This window comes from Miniopterus schreibersii (assembly GCF_964146895.1).
Source record: "Miniopterus schreibersii genome assembly, chromosome: 11".
NCBI lineage: Eukaryota > Metazoa > Chordata > Mammalia > Chiroptera > Miniopteridae > Miniopterus > Miniopterus schreibersii.
This window is the reverse complement of record NC_138111.1, coordinates 14,735,068-14,750,850: the sequence shown is the minus strand read 5'-3', so window position 1 is coordinate 14,750,850 and position 15,783 is coordinate 14,735,068. Positions and strand designations below refer to the sequence as shown.

Genomic DNA, 15,783 nt, shown 5'->3' with positions numbered 1-15,783 from the left:
ACTCAGCTGTTAAGAGGAGAAGAGATTTAAACTGAAGTCCTGTTTTAGAGGTAGACAGGGTTATTATTAACCTACATTTCTCAGGAAGAGAGGAGCCCTCTTATCACCACCGTCGCCTCCACTCTGTGCATAGTAGAAGAAAATTTAATGATTTTCTCTGTGGTCTTTGGTTAGTCAATGAATTAGTAATCCTAAAGCTTAAGCCAGAACTCTGGTATCCTGTTGAAAACATTGCAGCCCAACAGGAAACGAGGAGATGGATATACTTCTGGTTGTTTAGTTTTAGAGGCAAGAGGATGGACTTCACAGATATACCTGTGATTGCATCATGCCTGGCCAATTAGCTACTTTGAGTCCTTGGGTAAGACACCCATCCTTTCTCAGTGGCTTGAATGGGATCAGTATGACTAGAACCTGAGGCTGGCGTGAGGTCATATGTAGCAAGTGCCTTGTACATGGTAGCAGCTCCGTGTGTGTGCTTTTCTGTTCCCCTTCCATTGTCAGGTGAGAAGTTCCATTATGACATCTTTAATAAGGTGGTAGGTGGGAATCTGTTCTGCGTCCATAAGGTAGCATTTTCTGCGGTGTTATTTTAGAACCGGCATTAGGTTGACTGACGGCAGCCTTCCAGCCTGGAATTGGCTTTGGCATTTGTGCACTTGCAGATATCTTTTCTGCTGCCATCTGACATACAGATTTGGATCCAAGAATAAAGATTGGTGGAGACAGAGGACCAAACAAATGACTGTTATTTTCCAGTCCTCTTTGATGAGGCATCTACCTCCTCCAACTGGTCGCCTTCACCACCATAAGTGGTCTTGTCCTTGAACCTTTTCTCTCCTCTTCCCTGGAATTTCAGAGCAGAAAATTCCTCACTTTTATTAAACTGAGCAGTAGAGTCTGAAGAGCTAGTTTGAGGTCCAGCTGTCTAACCTTGTTGTATGATATTGACTGTTCTTTGTCTGGAAAATAGGCATGATAACTTCTATTATCCTGTGAGCTCTGGGAATAGAGTTTACTTGAGGATTCTGAGAGAATGTGCCTGAAAGCATTTTATATCCTAGAACATACAAGAAGGGGTTTTTCCTGTTCTTTCCTTCTTGAGAGACTGTTGATTTCCTCATTCCCAGGGTCCCAAATATTTCTTGTTTTTCTCTCAGGTTTCTTCTTCACCACTTAAAAAAAAAGCTTTACTTAGATATAATTCATATATTATACAATTCATTCATTGAAAGTATACAATGCAGTGGGTTTTTAAAAATATATTCATAGAGTCGAGCAACCATTACCGTAATCAATTTTAGAACATGTTCATTAGTCCAAAAGAAACCCTGAACCCATTAGGAGTCACTGCCCCTTCTCCCCACCTGCCCACCCCTACTCGGAGGCAACCACTCACCTCTTTTCTGTCTTTATATATTTACCTATTCTGGATTTTTATATAAATCAAATCACATAATATATGCTCTTTGGTGACTGGCTTCTTCCATTCAACATAATGTTTTCAAGGTTCATTCATGCTGTAATCTGTATTTTTACTTTATTTTTATTGCCAAACAATAAATAGTCCATTGTATGGATACAGTGCCTTTAATTTATCCATTCATTAGTTGATAAGACATTTGGACTGTTTTCACTTTTTGGCTATTATGAATAGTGTTGCTATGAACTTTTATGTATATATTTTGGTGAGTACACATGTTTTCATTTCTCCTGGGTCTATACCTAGGAGTGGAATTGCTGGGTCATAGTAACTCTGTGTTTAACCTTTTGAGGAACTGCCAGACTGTTTTCTAAAGCAACTGCTCCTAGTTTACATTTTCACCAGCAATGTATGAGGGTTGGTTTCTCCACATCCTGACTAATACTTGTTTTATTATCTTTTTTATTATAGCTGTCCTAATGAGTAGGAAGTGGCAGTATTTCATTGCAATTTGATTTATATTTCCCTGGTGACTAAAGATATTGAGCATCTCTTCATGTGCCTATTGGCCATATATGTATCTCCTTTTGAGAAATGTCTCTCAGATCCTTTGCCTGTCTTTTAATTGAGCTATTTGTGTTTTTATTATTGAATTTTAATAGTTTTTTTTATATATTCCAGATTCAGTCCTTCTCAGTGTTTATGTTTAAAATTTCTTCACTTGAAAGGCACCCCCATTTGGCCTCTTAAGTTATTGTTTGCATGTTCATTCCATAAGTCATTATTGAGTACCTACTGTGTACTAGTTCTTGTGCTGGAAGCTATGGATAGAGTGTGACTAAGAAGTGCAGAGCCCCCGGCCCTGGAACTTGTAGGCCAGAGCAGAAGATAGGCAAAGAACAAGAACTGCATAGGCATTTAATTATGATGGTACTAATTCTCATAGGGGGCAGTGAGTGTGTAACAGGGAGATCTGACCTGGTCTTGGAAATCAAGGCACATTTGAGTTCTAATGAACATATTGGGATTAGTGGGTGAGGTGGGGGTGGGCAAGAACAAGTGTCCTAGGCAGAGGAGACAGCATCTGCCAAGGCTTTGAGGTGGAAGGAGCCTAGCATTTTGAAGAACTGAATGAAGGTGAGTATTTGGCAGTTAGGGGGAGGTGGGAGAGAGGCAGTAACTCTGGCTGCAGGTTATGCACAGTGTGGGCTGTGGTCAGGACTTTGACCTTTGTCATAAGAGAAGCAGTTAAAATAGTTTAAGCAGAGGAGAGGGGTGGTAGGTTTGCCTATTCTGTTGTAGCATGGAGAGTGGATTAAAAGGGTCAAGAATGAATGTTGGGGGGACCACTCAGGAGGCTGTGGCCATGGCCTAGTGAGAGCTTCTTGGGGTTGGATGGTGGCAGTGGAGGATGAGAAGAGTTGAAAGAATCCAAAGACAACTTGGGAGTTGGAATTAATGAACCCAGTGAGTGATAAAAGTGTGTGACGAATATAAAGGGAAGTTTAAAAAGGACTCCCAGGTTTTGGATTGTGCCATAAGTGGATGGTGGTGTGAGTCACCAAGACAGAGACTGTTGAAGTGGCATAGCTTTGGGTCATGGGGTGATGGAATTGGAGAGTTGAGTTTTTAGTTGACTTTGGAGTGCCTGGGAGCCATTGAAAATGAAGATATGCACAATTAGCAGGTCTGGAGCTCTGAACCTGGGAAATATTTATTGGATTAGTGATTCAATGGCCACTGAAAACTTTAGTAAGGAGGTGGTACTGGTGGACTAGCAGTGGTGGGAGACAGATTGGCTTAGATTGAGGAATGGGTGGGAAATGAGGAGAAAATGTTTCCCAGAAGATTGTGTTGGAAAAAAACCTGTCATGTGTTGAACATCTGGAATGTCCAGAGAGGGACAGTGGGCCAGGGCCAAGAGGGTGCCGAGAAGGAAAAGCTCGGCACTTGTTGGTGAGAGAGGGACTTGCCAAGATATAAACTCTGTAGTCTGAGAGGCAAACACGATGCCAGTATGGGAACCAGAAGTCTGGACAGTGGTTTGAATTCTGTTTTACAAGATTGGCATGAGACTGTTGAGTATGTGATCAAAGGAGGTGTATTCATTGTTGTCTATGTGTGTGTGTTTTCAGGATGCTAAGAAGTCCCGCCTACCCATCCTAATAAAACCATCCCAGTCATTAGGAAGTGTATATCGGCTCCCGGCTGCACAGGAGGTGGTGGCCCAGCTGCAGGGCCAGATCTTGGAGCTGCAGGGGGAGCTGAAGGAGTTTAAAATTTGTAACAAGCAACTTCACCAAAAGTTAATTCTGGCTGAAGCAATGATGGAGGGGAGCCCAGCGCCAGACAAAACACTACTGAAAGGTAAGCACCTAGAAAAATGTATTCTCCGCGAGCTAGATGAACGACCCGATAGAACTGCTGGAAATGTCAGCCTGTTGTTTAGAATTGCAATAAGTTTGAGTATAAATTTCATGAATTGCAGTGATTAATCTTGACTCTTGACAAATACACAATCGAGGGAACACAATAAGGGAAATGAATCTATTGTTTTCATTTTATTCTGGAGTCTGGATACAGGGGCTTGTAGTGCTCACAGGTCTTGCGAGGTCACTGCTCCCTTCACTTGGCATTGTCTGCAGTTGTGATGACTTGAACCTGGGCCTTTTTTCCGGCTTCCTCTGTGGAAGCCTCAGGCATGTGGCATCCCATATGTAAGTGAAAGTCCCCTTTGCTGGTTCTTTGGAATGTCCAGGGCTAATTCCAGACTCTACTGACCTTATGTCTTGCTCTAGAAATGAGTGACCTGCCTCCCTACCCACTTTGAATCCCCTGCGTCAAAATGTATCAAGGGCAGACTCCATAGACTTGGGGGGGAGCCCCTCAGGTGGGTCCTCTAGTCTGGGACAGTGGTTCTCAGAGATTTGGGGCTGCTGCCTCTTTGTGAAACCAAAGAAAACTGAGGGCCTCTCACACAATGTACATAATTTTCAGAGGATTCATAAATCCACAGAAGTACTTATGTTGACTCCTGATATTGAACTTCTGCTGTATGCAAGTGAGAGCAACACACAACAATAAGAACAATAACAGTAATCTTTTATTTATTGATTCAGAAAGTATTTATTGAATCCTCCTGTGAGCCAACCACTGCTGTCGTCACCAAGGAGATAGGAGTGAACAAAACAGATGAAGTCTGGGTGTAGCTGACATTCTTGTGGGGAGAGAAAGACCATAAGCCAATAAGCAGATGCATGAGATGAGAGATAAGAAGTGCTGTGGAGAAAAGTAAAGCAGGGCAGAGGGCATGGATAATGTGTAAAGGGGGTAGGGTTTGCTAATGTACATGGAGTGTTCCAGAGAGCATCTCTGATGAGGCAGCATTTAAACAGAAACCGGGAGGAAACAAGGGGACTAGTCGTCTTGGGATGTTCCTTCCTGGTAGAAGGCCCTGATGTTGCATTGGACTTGAGGAGTTGGATGACTAGGAAGAAGGTCAATTACATGGCTGGAGTGGAGTGAGGAGGGAGATGGAAAGAGGTCAGGGAGGCAGCAGGGCGAGTAGGCCCTCAGGCTTTCCCAGGGCTCTGTCTGTTACACCTGGTAAGATTGGAGACTTGCAGGGTTTTGAGCAGCAGAGTGATATGATCTGACTTAAGCTCTAAAGCAGGGATTGGTAAACTGTGGCCTGTAGGCCAAGCTTGCGGCCTGTGTCTGTGAAGTTCCATTGGAGCACAGCCATACTCATTTGTTTGCATGTTGTCTGTTTGCTTTTGCAGTATGATGGCAGAGGTGAGTAGTGTGGTAGAGACCCCGTGGCTCCCAGAGTCTGAAATATTTATGATTTGGCTTTTAAGAAAAGTAGGCCAACCTCTCTTCTGAAGGGTCACTTTAATGTGAACCACTGGAAGGATGGAGCTGTCACATAATGAGATGGGAAGGCCTGCAAGAGAGGCAGGCAGTAGGTGTCTGGTTCTGAACTTAGGTGAGATGCCTGTTGCCCATCCCAGGGGAGATGTCAGGTGGAGATACATGTGTCTGGAGTCAAGGACAGAGGTCTGGGTGAGAGCTATAAACTTTGGAAATATCAACATACCCCTGGTATTTGAAGCTGTAAGACTTGGAGACAGGGAGTGGTCCAGGAACTGAGACTGGGGCTCTCTAGTAAGTAGAGGTTGGACTAAGGGGAGCAGTAGTGAAGGTGGAGGGAGCCACAAAAGGATGACGGTCAGAAGCTGAGTGAGAAACACATTAGCTGTGTGGAAGTTACCAGTGAGTCAGGTACAACCAGGTCTGAGGACTGGCCTTGGGATTTAGCAGTGAGGCAGTCCTTGGTGACTGACAGGAGCTGTTTCAGTGGAGTGGGTGGGGCCTGTGTGGCATGGCTTCCAGAGAGAGAGAATGGGGGAGAGCAGTGGAGACAGCAAGGACAGAGGGCTCTGAGGGATTAGAGCAGCAGGGCTAAGTTAGGAGTCTCCTTGTCACTGAGTCAGGTGATGGTGGATGACTGCACTAAGGTGGGTAGGTGGTAGGATAGTCTGACAGCATGAGCCGCAAAGCCAGAGTGCTTGGGGAAGAGAGAATGTTCTGGAGGTGCCAGTGAAGAGCAAAGGCACTTCCACAGATCCAGGTGCACAATGCAGGGGATGTGGGAGAGAAACAGCCCTCCTGGGGAGGCTGGGGGAGAAGCATGTCGGGGAGAGCATGTCGGGGAGAGCATGTCGGGGACACTCGGGTTCCCTTACAGCAGGGGGGTGAGAAGAATGTGCAGGGAGGAAACAGGTTAGTTTTGGGATTTTGCCAGTGAAGGGCTTGTATACTGGGGTGGGCAGATGGCATGTTTAGGGGATTTTCAGAGTGGTTTAGGGATGGGAGACGGCTGGGAGCCTGGGAATTCCTGGGGCTGTGAAAAAACAGCACCTGTTGTTCATTCGGCCCCACTGTCCATGTCAAATACATGATCTGGTTGAATCCTCTTAACAGTCCTTTTGAGGCAGATGTAGTTATTCCATCACTGAGGCAGCAGTTTTAGAGATAAAGTGGCTTGGGCACAGTCAGTTACTAACTTCCTGAGCTAGGTTTGAACCAGCCTACCTGATTTCAAAGCCTACGCCCCTTACTGTTTCATAAAGCTAGTATATTGTACTTTGCGTGTGGTTTTTATGATGATCTGTAGCCAGAGGTATTTTCCATTTAACTTTAGATTCTTTCTTGAGTTTATCATAGTTGTGGTTTTAAGATAAGTTGGCTGTTGGCAGGATTGCTCTTCCCTCCCTGACTCCTTCCTTTCCCTTCTCTTCATTCATCCATCTACCCTTGCAGGCATCTATTCACTGGTGCAGTGAATAGCCCCTGAGCACTTGCAGTGTCCCCAGCCTCATGTACTAGGTATAGGAGAGTGAGAGGAATGAGAGACAGTCTCTACCTTCTGAGAACTCCTTATCTGGTGGTGGGGGGGACAGATAATTAAACAAATCAGCTCAGGTCGGGAGGTGGGGGCACTTGAGAGAGGAAAGATTTTATGGCAAAAGTGACTCAGCCAGAGGCCCTCACACTTCACCCAGGGCTTGCCATTTGTACTTAACAATGATTTTATTTCTTTTTGAGACCCCAGGGTGCCTCAATCAGGTGCTACTTCCTTCTAAAGTTGCCCAGAAGACCCTGGGGCCTCTCTTGGGAAAGATGGGCATGAGTCTATGGAATTCATTTTCTCACTCATAGTTTTTTGAGAGCCTGGACTTAAACCATTTCAGACAAGCTGCAGTATATTTATGCTTTTTATGTCCTGTTATGGCAGCTCGATAGATTAATTTTATCTTATAAATTGCATTTTGCCTCCCCAGTGTTTTTATTTCCCTGTTGTATCTTTGTGTTCTTCTCAGTAGCTTGGCTAAATTTCAAGTCTGTGTTTTTATTTATTTTTTGTTCTCTTTGTGAGTGCCTGTAGCCCAGCCCCTTGTGCGAGCAGCCTACCAGGAGAGCAAAAAGGAATTAAAACCACGCCCTATGTCTGGAGAAACGAGGAAAGGGACAATAATCAGCAAACCAGCTACAAGACCAGTGAATATTCAACCCCTATGTGTATTGAACAGCTAGCTACTGTGTGTGGGCACCATGTGTTTTATGTAAAAATGATTAGCAAGCTCTGCAGCAGCCATCTTAGGGCATCACCATTGTCCCCATTTAACACATGGGGAAGCTGAGGTTTTTAAAAAGAATTGATCCAGGTCACCCAGCTGGTGTGGAGGTGAATAGGTCAGGGTGCAGTGGATGTCTGCCTGAGCTCATTAGTCCATTTGTCAGACACTTTGCTGCCAGGCAGTGGGCCGGGTTCTGGTGGTTCAGTCCCTTTACCAGGCACTTTTCTACCAGGCAGTGGTCCAGGTTCTGGTGGTTCAGCCCAAAAAGACACAGTGCCTGCTCTCAGGGTCTCATAGTCAGCTCCTCCGTAACCTCTGTGGTGCTGGCTATTGTTACCTGTGCACAGTTGGCCTCTGGTCACCTCAGAGAAAGGGCCACAGGAGAGCCTAAGCTGGTACCTATTTTGTGGGGTTTGTTGAGCAAGTCAGTGGGAAAGGTACAGAGATGTGAGTGAGGCTGCAGGTAAGTTGTATCTCCTTTTTCTTAAAATTAAGAATTATTATGAACGTGCAGATAAGCACAAAGGATCACATAACAGCATTCATGTTCCCATTCAATCAGCATGAACAAATGCTTACATGTTTTTCTTTTTACCTTACATCTTTCTGCCCTTTTATTTAAAAAGAAAAATCACCATTAATCGGGACCTTTTTCACTCTGTAAGAAATAATTATCTTCAGGACATGAGAATTCTAGTCTTGGGGAAATCCTGAGTCATGGGCCCTGTTCTTCTCCTGAAGCCTGTACTCAATGCAGTGAAAACATTGTCAAATGCTTCTGAACATTGGGCTTTGAGGAGAAAGCCACTCTATCAGATTAAAAAGTACTCTTAGCTGAATTGTAGAAAGTTCTAGAACTGCAATACTTCCTATAATGCAAATAAACAGCCCTGAGGGCATCTTTGCTTGTTCGTAGTTAGTCCATTACTGAAGGCTTCTTGACTACTTGCTCAGTGACTGCTCTCCACACGGCTGGGTACTGTGTGTGATGCCTTCACTGATGTTTCTTCTTCAAGCACCTGGATAGATACTTAGGAAATGAATGAAGAGGGTTTCGTAGACATTGGCCTTCACATTAAGGTCTGAGGACTGCCTCTCCTTGCTCCTGTGCCCCTTATACAGGAGACAGACCCTGATTGCAGGAGGGACAAAGCATTCAGAGTTGGAGGTGTGCTGCCAGCTTTGACGGGGACTCTGCTGCTTACTTGCCCTGAACCTTGGGCAAGTTCTTATCTCTCTTAAGCCTCGACTTCCTGTTTTGTAACATGGGCATACTCATGATGTCTCACAGGGTTGTTATGGAGATTAAGTGGGTAGCATAGGTGAGGTACTGGGTGCCTAGGCCAGGTCCTGGCACATAATATGTCCCAAAGCCTCGCTAAACATGCAGGTTCATACTGTACACTACAGCTTATAATACTGCCTCTCTCACACACCCTCCGTACAATTATTTTTAAATGAAAAAGTGGAAGCAACTCCTTTGGAACTTTATTGAGGACTGCCGAGCAGCAAGTAGCACAGCCACATTGCCATGTCAAGCTGAGACTTGCTGTATACTGGCCCTGGAGCCTAGAATCAGAACCTTACCTCTGCTAAATCACAAATTGCTGTAGATTAGGGCAGTTCTGGAGTCAAAATTATGAATGTCAAGTGTCTGAATGTTAGGTTTGTTGTGTTGTAGGAGCAGAGTTTAAAGTGGAGTGAATGTGAGAATGTACCCTCCCAGCTATTCTGAGGGGTGTGTGCGTGTGTGTAGCTAAACATCAGAGCTGGCCACAGTCTGTGTTACAAAAGGACATTTGTATGGGTCTTACATTTGTCTCTGCCTCATGATTACTTCACAAAACTCATCAGAACTGATCTTCATTCTCATGAGTGAACGTTGCTTCTTGCCATGAAATTCCATTCTCATGCGGTTGTTACAGCAAAGCTATTTCCTTGTCTTAGAAGATGATACACTGGGAAAAAAAGCCTTGTTGAGATCTCTCCCTCTGTCTGTCTCTCTCCTCATTCAACCAGGAGTACTTACTGAGTACCTTCTCTGCCTCAGGCCCTGTGCCAGGCACTGGGGACACAGATGAGTGACATGGTCTCCACCCTGGAGGACCTCAGAAACTGGTGATTATAACAGATTTTATACAGTAAGAATGCTCTGTTAGGAATGTTTCCTTTAGGTCATGTAGCAACTGCTTTCTGAAACAAGAAGGTTTGTTTTATGGTATTTTCATCGTGAGCGGAGAATAGAATGGGTTTAAAGTCATGGGAGCAGTTGTAGGACCCAGAAATTGGAATATACAGCCTGACAAGGATTTTTGTATGCTTTTCTTTGTGAGACATTACCAAGGTCATGGCATCCAACCCACATGGCTACTTTTGCATTTTCCAAGCCCACAGCCTTTGCTTGAATGCCTCCTACGATAGGCATCCTCTTCCATCTTTGAACAGTTTTAGAGAAGCAAAGGATGTTAGTATTAGTTGGGTTCCTTCACTACTGTGTGCCAGACACTGTTAGCCTTTTTTGCAGATATTGTCCCATTTGATCCTAAAAACAAAACAAACACCACCCTTCCTAGTGACTGGTGTTCTTGTTTTACGGGTGAAGCTACTGAGACTCAGAGAGGTTAAGTAACTTGCCGAAGGTCATGTGACTAAATAGCATACAAGTACATGGCGGAGCCAGAGTTTGAAAGCAAGTCTTGTTGCATTTCAAAGATGGGTTTTTCTACTAAATTTTGCTGCCTCTTAAGTATTCAAACAACTTTTTGTATTGAGCTGGGCTTTCCCTGGATAGCAGGCAGTGTGGTATGTGGTTAAGGACAGAAGCTCTGGACTCAGGATTGAGCTTGAAGCCTTACAACAGGCATATATATTAGGCATCTCTGGGGAAACTGAGGCTCTGGGATAGCAAGTTACTTGCCTAAAGGCGTGCAGCCAGCAAGTGGCAAAGCTGGGTGTGATCCCCTACCTCTCTTTGGCTTCAAAGCCATATATTTCTGCAGCACTACTCCACCTCTCAAACAAGTTTGGCCACATCCTCAGGATTTAAACTAGCTGTAAGGAAATGTTTCCTGGCAGGGTCACGAGTCATTGAAACAGCTTAACTACAGGGGACATCATGGCATCTCCTGGAGACTGGTAGACATGGAAATTAGTAGAAGACTCATCTGTTGTGGATTTTAGAATTACTGCTCTTTAATCTTACTTCTCTCAGTCCCCAGTATTTATCAGACCTTTACTGACTTCTGGTCTGGCTAGGTACTGTTCTAGGCACTGAGAATGCAAAGGTGAAAGGCCAGTGAGGGAGAGAACCCAAATAACTAATTACTGTGTAAGTAAATTTAAAAAGCCAGTTGTAATTCCTGCATTAGCACTCACCATGCAGTACATTTGTCCCGGGTAATATATGTAAGGTGCTGTGGAAACAAAGATGTGAGGGACTGTTTTGCATAGTTTAGAGATGGACTTGCAGAGGAAGGAAATTAGATCTGGGTGTTGAAGGATGAGAAGGAGTTCACTGAGTAGGAATAGAGTAGAGGGGTTGAGTGTATTCCAGGTGGAGGAAAATGGACATGCAAAAGCATGGAGGCAGGAACCAGCCTGGTGTGTGGGGGGAGGGGTATGGTAAATGGGGAATCTCCATAGGTGGTGTCAGGATGTTCCAGAGAAGATTGCATGGAACTAGATCATGGAGGGTTTCGGATGCCATGAGAGGGAGTTTGGATTTGATCCTCAAGGTGGTGGGGATGTTGGTTAGGGTTTGGTGGTGGGAGAGTGGTTACCATGGTTAAGTTCACTTTAGACCAGTCACTAAAGGTCTAGGAAGAGGATGAGGCAAGAGGGAGACTGTGGTTGGGGCTTGTTAGGAAGCTCTTGCAGTTGTCTCTGCTTAGCGGTGGCTGTGGGGATGGATTTCAGCAAAGGAGACACTGACATAAATGTGTTTGATTTTCAGACTCTGAACTTGACCAGCCCAATGACCCTGCCATCTTGCCATCATGCAAAGAGAATCCTTTTGAAGATTTTCAGGGCCCAACTTCAGTAGCTACTTACCTGAGTTCTAAGAGTCAGCTTTCCACTGAAGTCAGTCTGATTGGAACCAATCAGTCTAAGAACATTGATACCTCAAATGATACAGAAAACTTAAAACAGAAAATCTATGACTTGGAAACCGAACTCGAAGGCTACCGGAATTTCGTATTTCAGCTTCAAAAGCACTCCCAGTGCAGTGAGGCCATTATCACTGTTTTGTGTGGGACAGAAGGGGCCCAGGATGGCTCCAACAAACCCAAGGGTGGTACTGATGAAGAAGAAATGACCTTTTCAAGTTTGCACCAAGTACATTATGTGAAACACATGGAAGTCCTCAGTCCACTGTGCTCAGAGATGACTGATGGCAGGGTGGTGGAGAACTTTGAACAGCAGCTAGTAGAACAGGAAAGTGAGCTGCAGAAGGAGCAGAATTTGAACATGGAATTTTTCAGTGAAATCCATGACCTGCAGAATAAGTTCAGAGATCTCTCGCCCTCAAGGTACATCCACCTCTGTCTTCTCCCACTGTTTAAGCCTGCAGTTTCCCTGTCGCCACTAAGCCAGAGCCCATGAGCTAACAGAGGCCCTGGGGTGGAGCGTGTACTGCTTATTGGGGGGCGGGGTGGTGTGGTGGGGAAGGCATCCAGGCCCTGCCGAGAAGTGAAATGTGAGGCCACAGAGAATAGTGCCTGTACATATACCAGTCTTGTATCCGCTACAATTGGTAGGGCAGGTTTTGCCCTCCTTTGGTTGGGGACTCAGTAAACAATTTATACCAGTCACTTGGTGATTTATAGTATGTTTGCTGAATGGCAATGTTCACTCCTGGATGCCATTACTGGCTTTTACTTACTGTGTTGCAGAACTGGAAGATGTCCTAGGCAGGGTGGGAATAATATAAATATTTTCCATATCTTTACCCTTTAAGGTCATCTTAGAGAAACAAGCCAGTGTTGAAAGAGAAAAATTCTTAGGTCATGAAGATATGTTTTATGGACCTAGATACATACAGCTTTGCTTCATGAGATAATGGCAAAAATGGGATCATTTGTAAAGTTGACCTTCATTCGTCACTAATTTGAGACAAACACATTGTTCTGAATTGTCAGGAGCCAGAGTGAATTTTTCAAGACTTCCCAAACAGTGAGATTGAAGGAAGCTTGTATTTATTGAAAGGCAGTTGTATCAGACCTTCAGTTGGACACTTTTTTTACTTAACCCTCAAAATCGCCTGAGGAGGAGGTGTCATTAAATGTGGTTTCGTAGATGAGGAGATTGAACCTCAAAGAGATTGCCTTGAATTGCCTGAGAAGGTTCTCGGAGCTGTGCCTGAGTTCAAGCCCACATTATCCCACTCCAATACCTCTGTTCCTTCTCATCATTCATCGGGCCCCCCTGCAGTATGCTGCCATGTGGTCTGTATGCACACTCGGGGACGGTGGTCATCAGTCCCTCACACTGTCATTGTTTCAGGGACGGGAACTTGTTGAACTGAGGGGTCAGTGTCTTTGCCAAGCCACCCTGGAGCCAGGTTACTGCGGCCACAGCTTCTGTGAGCCACATTTTCCTTAGCTTGTGTTTTTCCCAGTTTCTCCTAATACCTGAGGACTCGCGTAGGAAGCGGGGCACTGTTGCATAATAGAGCATGGACTTTGAAGGCAGAGCTGCGTTTGAGTCCGAGATCTTCACCATTTAACTAACTTTGTGACTTCAGAGTCAGTTTTCTCTTCTGTAAAAGGGGAGGTTCATACATTTATTGGAAGATTGTGGGGATCAGATAAGTTATCAAAAACACCCATTGCAGTGACTGACAGGTCATAGACCCTCCATAAATGGTAGTTAGGATTCTGATTATTGCCTGACCTTTTGGTTGAGAGGAGGGGATCCTGTCTTTGTTTTCCTGCCTACAGTTTCTTTTTTGTTCTTCATGAGAATTTGTGGTGGGTTCCCTGTCCCTTGAGCACTTGTTTCTACAATTCAGAATAGGATTTTTAAAGAGTGTATGGAAATTGATTGTTCTCCTGAGTCCTTGCCAATCTTACTTTAATTGGGGGCTTCATAAGGTTAAAAATATTGCAGAAGAACCTTTGTTCCAGCATTTGTTGGCTGTTTTGAAATCGAAAGAGTGACCTTGTACAGTTTCAATTTTTCTAAAAGTATATATACTTGTACAGCTGCAGGCTTTTAAAAATTGTGCTCTGTCATTTTTCCAATTAGTGTTAAGGTCACAAAAATTCAATTTTAAAATGGTACAGCATTTTCTTTCCCCCCTTTTATCAGATACAATTCGTTAGTTCAGTCCCAAGCCAGGGAGCTCTCCCTTCAGCGGCAGCAGATTAAGGAGAGCCATGGCATCTGTGTCATTTATCGTCAACACATGAACACCATGATTAAGGCATTTGAGGAGCTGCTGCAAGCCAGCGATGTGGACTACTATGTGGCCAGGGGCTTCCAGGAACAGCTGAATCAATGTGCTGAGCTGCTCGAGAAATTGGAAAAGCTGTTTCTCAACGGTAAGTGGGGAGAGGCACTTCAAGTCCTAAGACACATCAGTAATTGATCCAGGACTTCTTGGAGGGCCCAGAAGGAACTGACTCCTTGGCCTTACTTACCTTCTACCCTCTGCTCTGATGAGGTGACAGCAAGGCCACACTGGTTGCTGCTTCCTTCCAGTGACCTTTCCACTGTTTCAAACCTGGGGTCTGGTGTACATGCCTCAGGAGCCGGCTGGTGAGGCACACAAGTGAAGCCAGCAGGAGGTGGTGCCCCCTCAGCACCTACCACATGGTGGTCAGTTTCTCCATGTTTTCAAGAGAAGATGGAAATTGGGGGTTTGGAGGTAGAAACTCATGAGTTTTTAATATTGGCAACAACAAATCAACCAAAAGACCAAAACTTTTATTGCTTAAAAAATATGTATTCAAGGGTCAGAGGTAGTCAGAGAAAGGATGAAAGAAAAGCTTTGCTAACCATTTGCCATATGCTAGGTACCTCAACAAATATTACTAGTGTTATAAATATTACTGCATTAAGAATGTTTAAAAAAAATAATTTGTAATTTTCTGAGACTACAACAGAGAACTTCCATTTTATTCAACTTTGCCAGTGGTTGTTTTTTTGTCACATTGCTTTATCATTCTCTCTCTCTCTCTTTACACACACACACACACACACACATTATTTTATTTTTTTCCTAACCCTATAAGAGTGGATAGATGATATCATGTATCATTAATCTCCTTAGATACTTCACACCAAGACCATTCTCTTACTTGACCACAATGATCAAAATCAGGAAATACTATTTTCTAACATATAGTCTATAGTCAAATTTCACTAATTAATTCAATAATGTTTTTTATGATCTCACAGCAACCACTGTTCTGAACTTTCCCATAGATTAGTCTTGTCTATTCTTGAACTTCATGTAAATGGAATCATATAGCATTAAAAAATGTCTTTTATGAGAGTTTTATTCCTGATCCTGGTCCAGGATCCAGCCCCCATGTTACATTTAGTTGTCATGGCTCGTTGATGTCCTTTAATCTGGATTAGTTCACCTTTTATTTTTCATCACACTGACATATTTGAGGACTTCGGGCCAGTCTCTCAATTTGGGATTATCTGTTGTTTCCTCATGATTAGATCAGATGTGTTATGTGGTTTGGGCCGGAGTACTACATAAATGACTATATTCTCATGGTGTCATTAAGGAGGCCCATGATAATCAGTTTGTCCCATTTTTTGTGGTATTAACTTTGATCACTGTTTAAGGTGATGTCTGTCAGGCTTCTTCACTGTAGATTACAATATTTCCCTGTGTAATTATAGAAGTAATTGATGGGGGTTACTTTGTAACTCTGTATTTTATTCCCCTTCAAACTTTTCCCATGAGATTTACCATCCATTGATGATTCTTGTCTTAGTCACTTACCACTGATGATGGCAACATGGTGATTTTTTTCTAATGCCGTCATTCCTTCTTCATTTATTATTAGGTGGCATCTGTTACAAGGATGAATTCTCCTTTTACCTCCTTTTATTTCTATTTGTTTTTTGTGTATTATGAGTGTTGACCTGTGGATTCTTCTTTTATTCAGTGGACTGTTATCCATTCTTTCATTCATATTAATGGTCAAATTGTTCCAGCATCAGCAGGTGGCAGTTCCTTTTGACGTGTCTCCATCT

General features: G+C 43.8%; 1 protein-coding gene across 7 annotated transcripts in view; it reads left to right on the top strand.

Moving 5' to 3' along the window:
* The window catches only part of CDK5RAP2 (CDK5 regulatory subunit associated protein 2), a 157,157-nt gene that overhangs the window by 107,174 nt on the left and 34,200 nt on the right, over nt 1-15,783 (top strand). For all 7 annotated transcript variants that reach the window (XM_081151274.1, XM_081151276.1, XM_081151275.1 and 4 more), the window contains 3 exons: nt 3,559-3,790; nt 11,519-12,095; nt 13,876-14,108. In XM_081151274.1, coding sequence (XP_081007400.1) covers nt 3,559-3,790; nt 11,519-12,095; nt 13,876-14,108 — 1,042 coding nt within the window. The remainder of the gene's footprint in view (nt 1-3,558; nt 3,791-11,518; nt 12,096-13,875; nt 14,109-15,783) is intronic.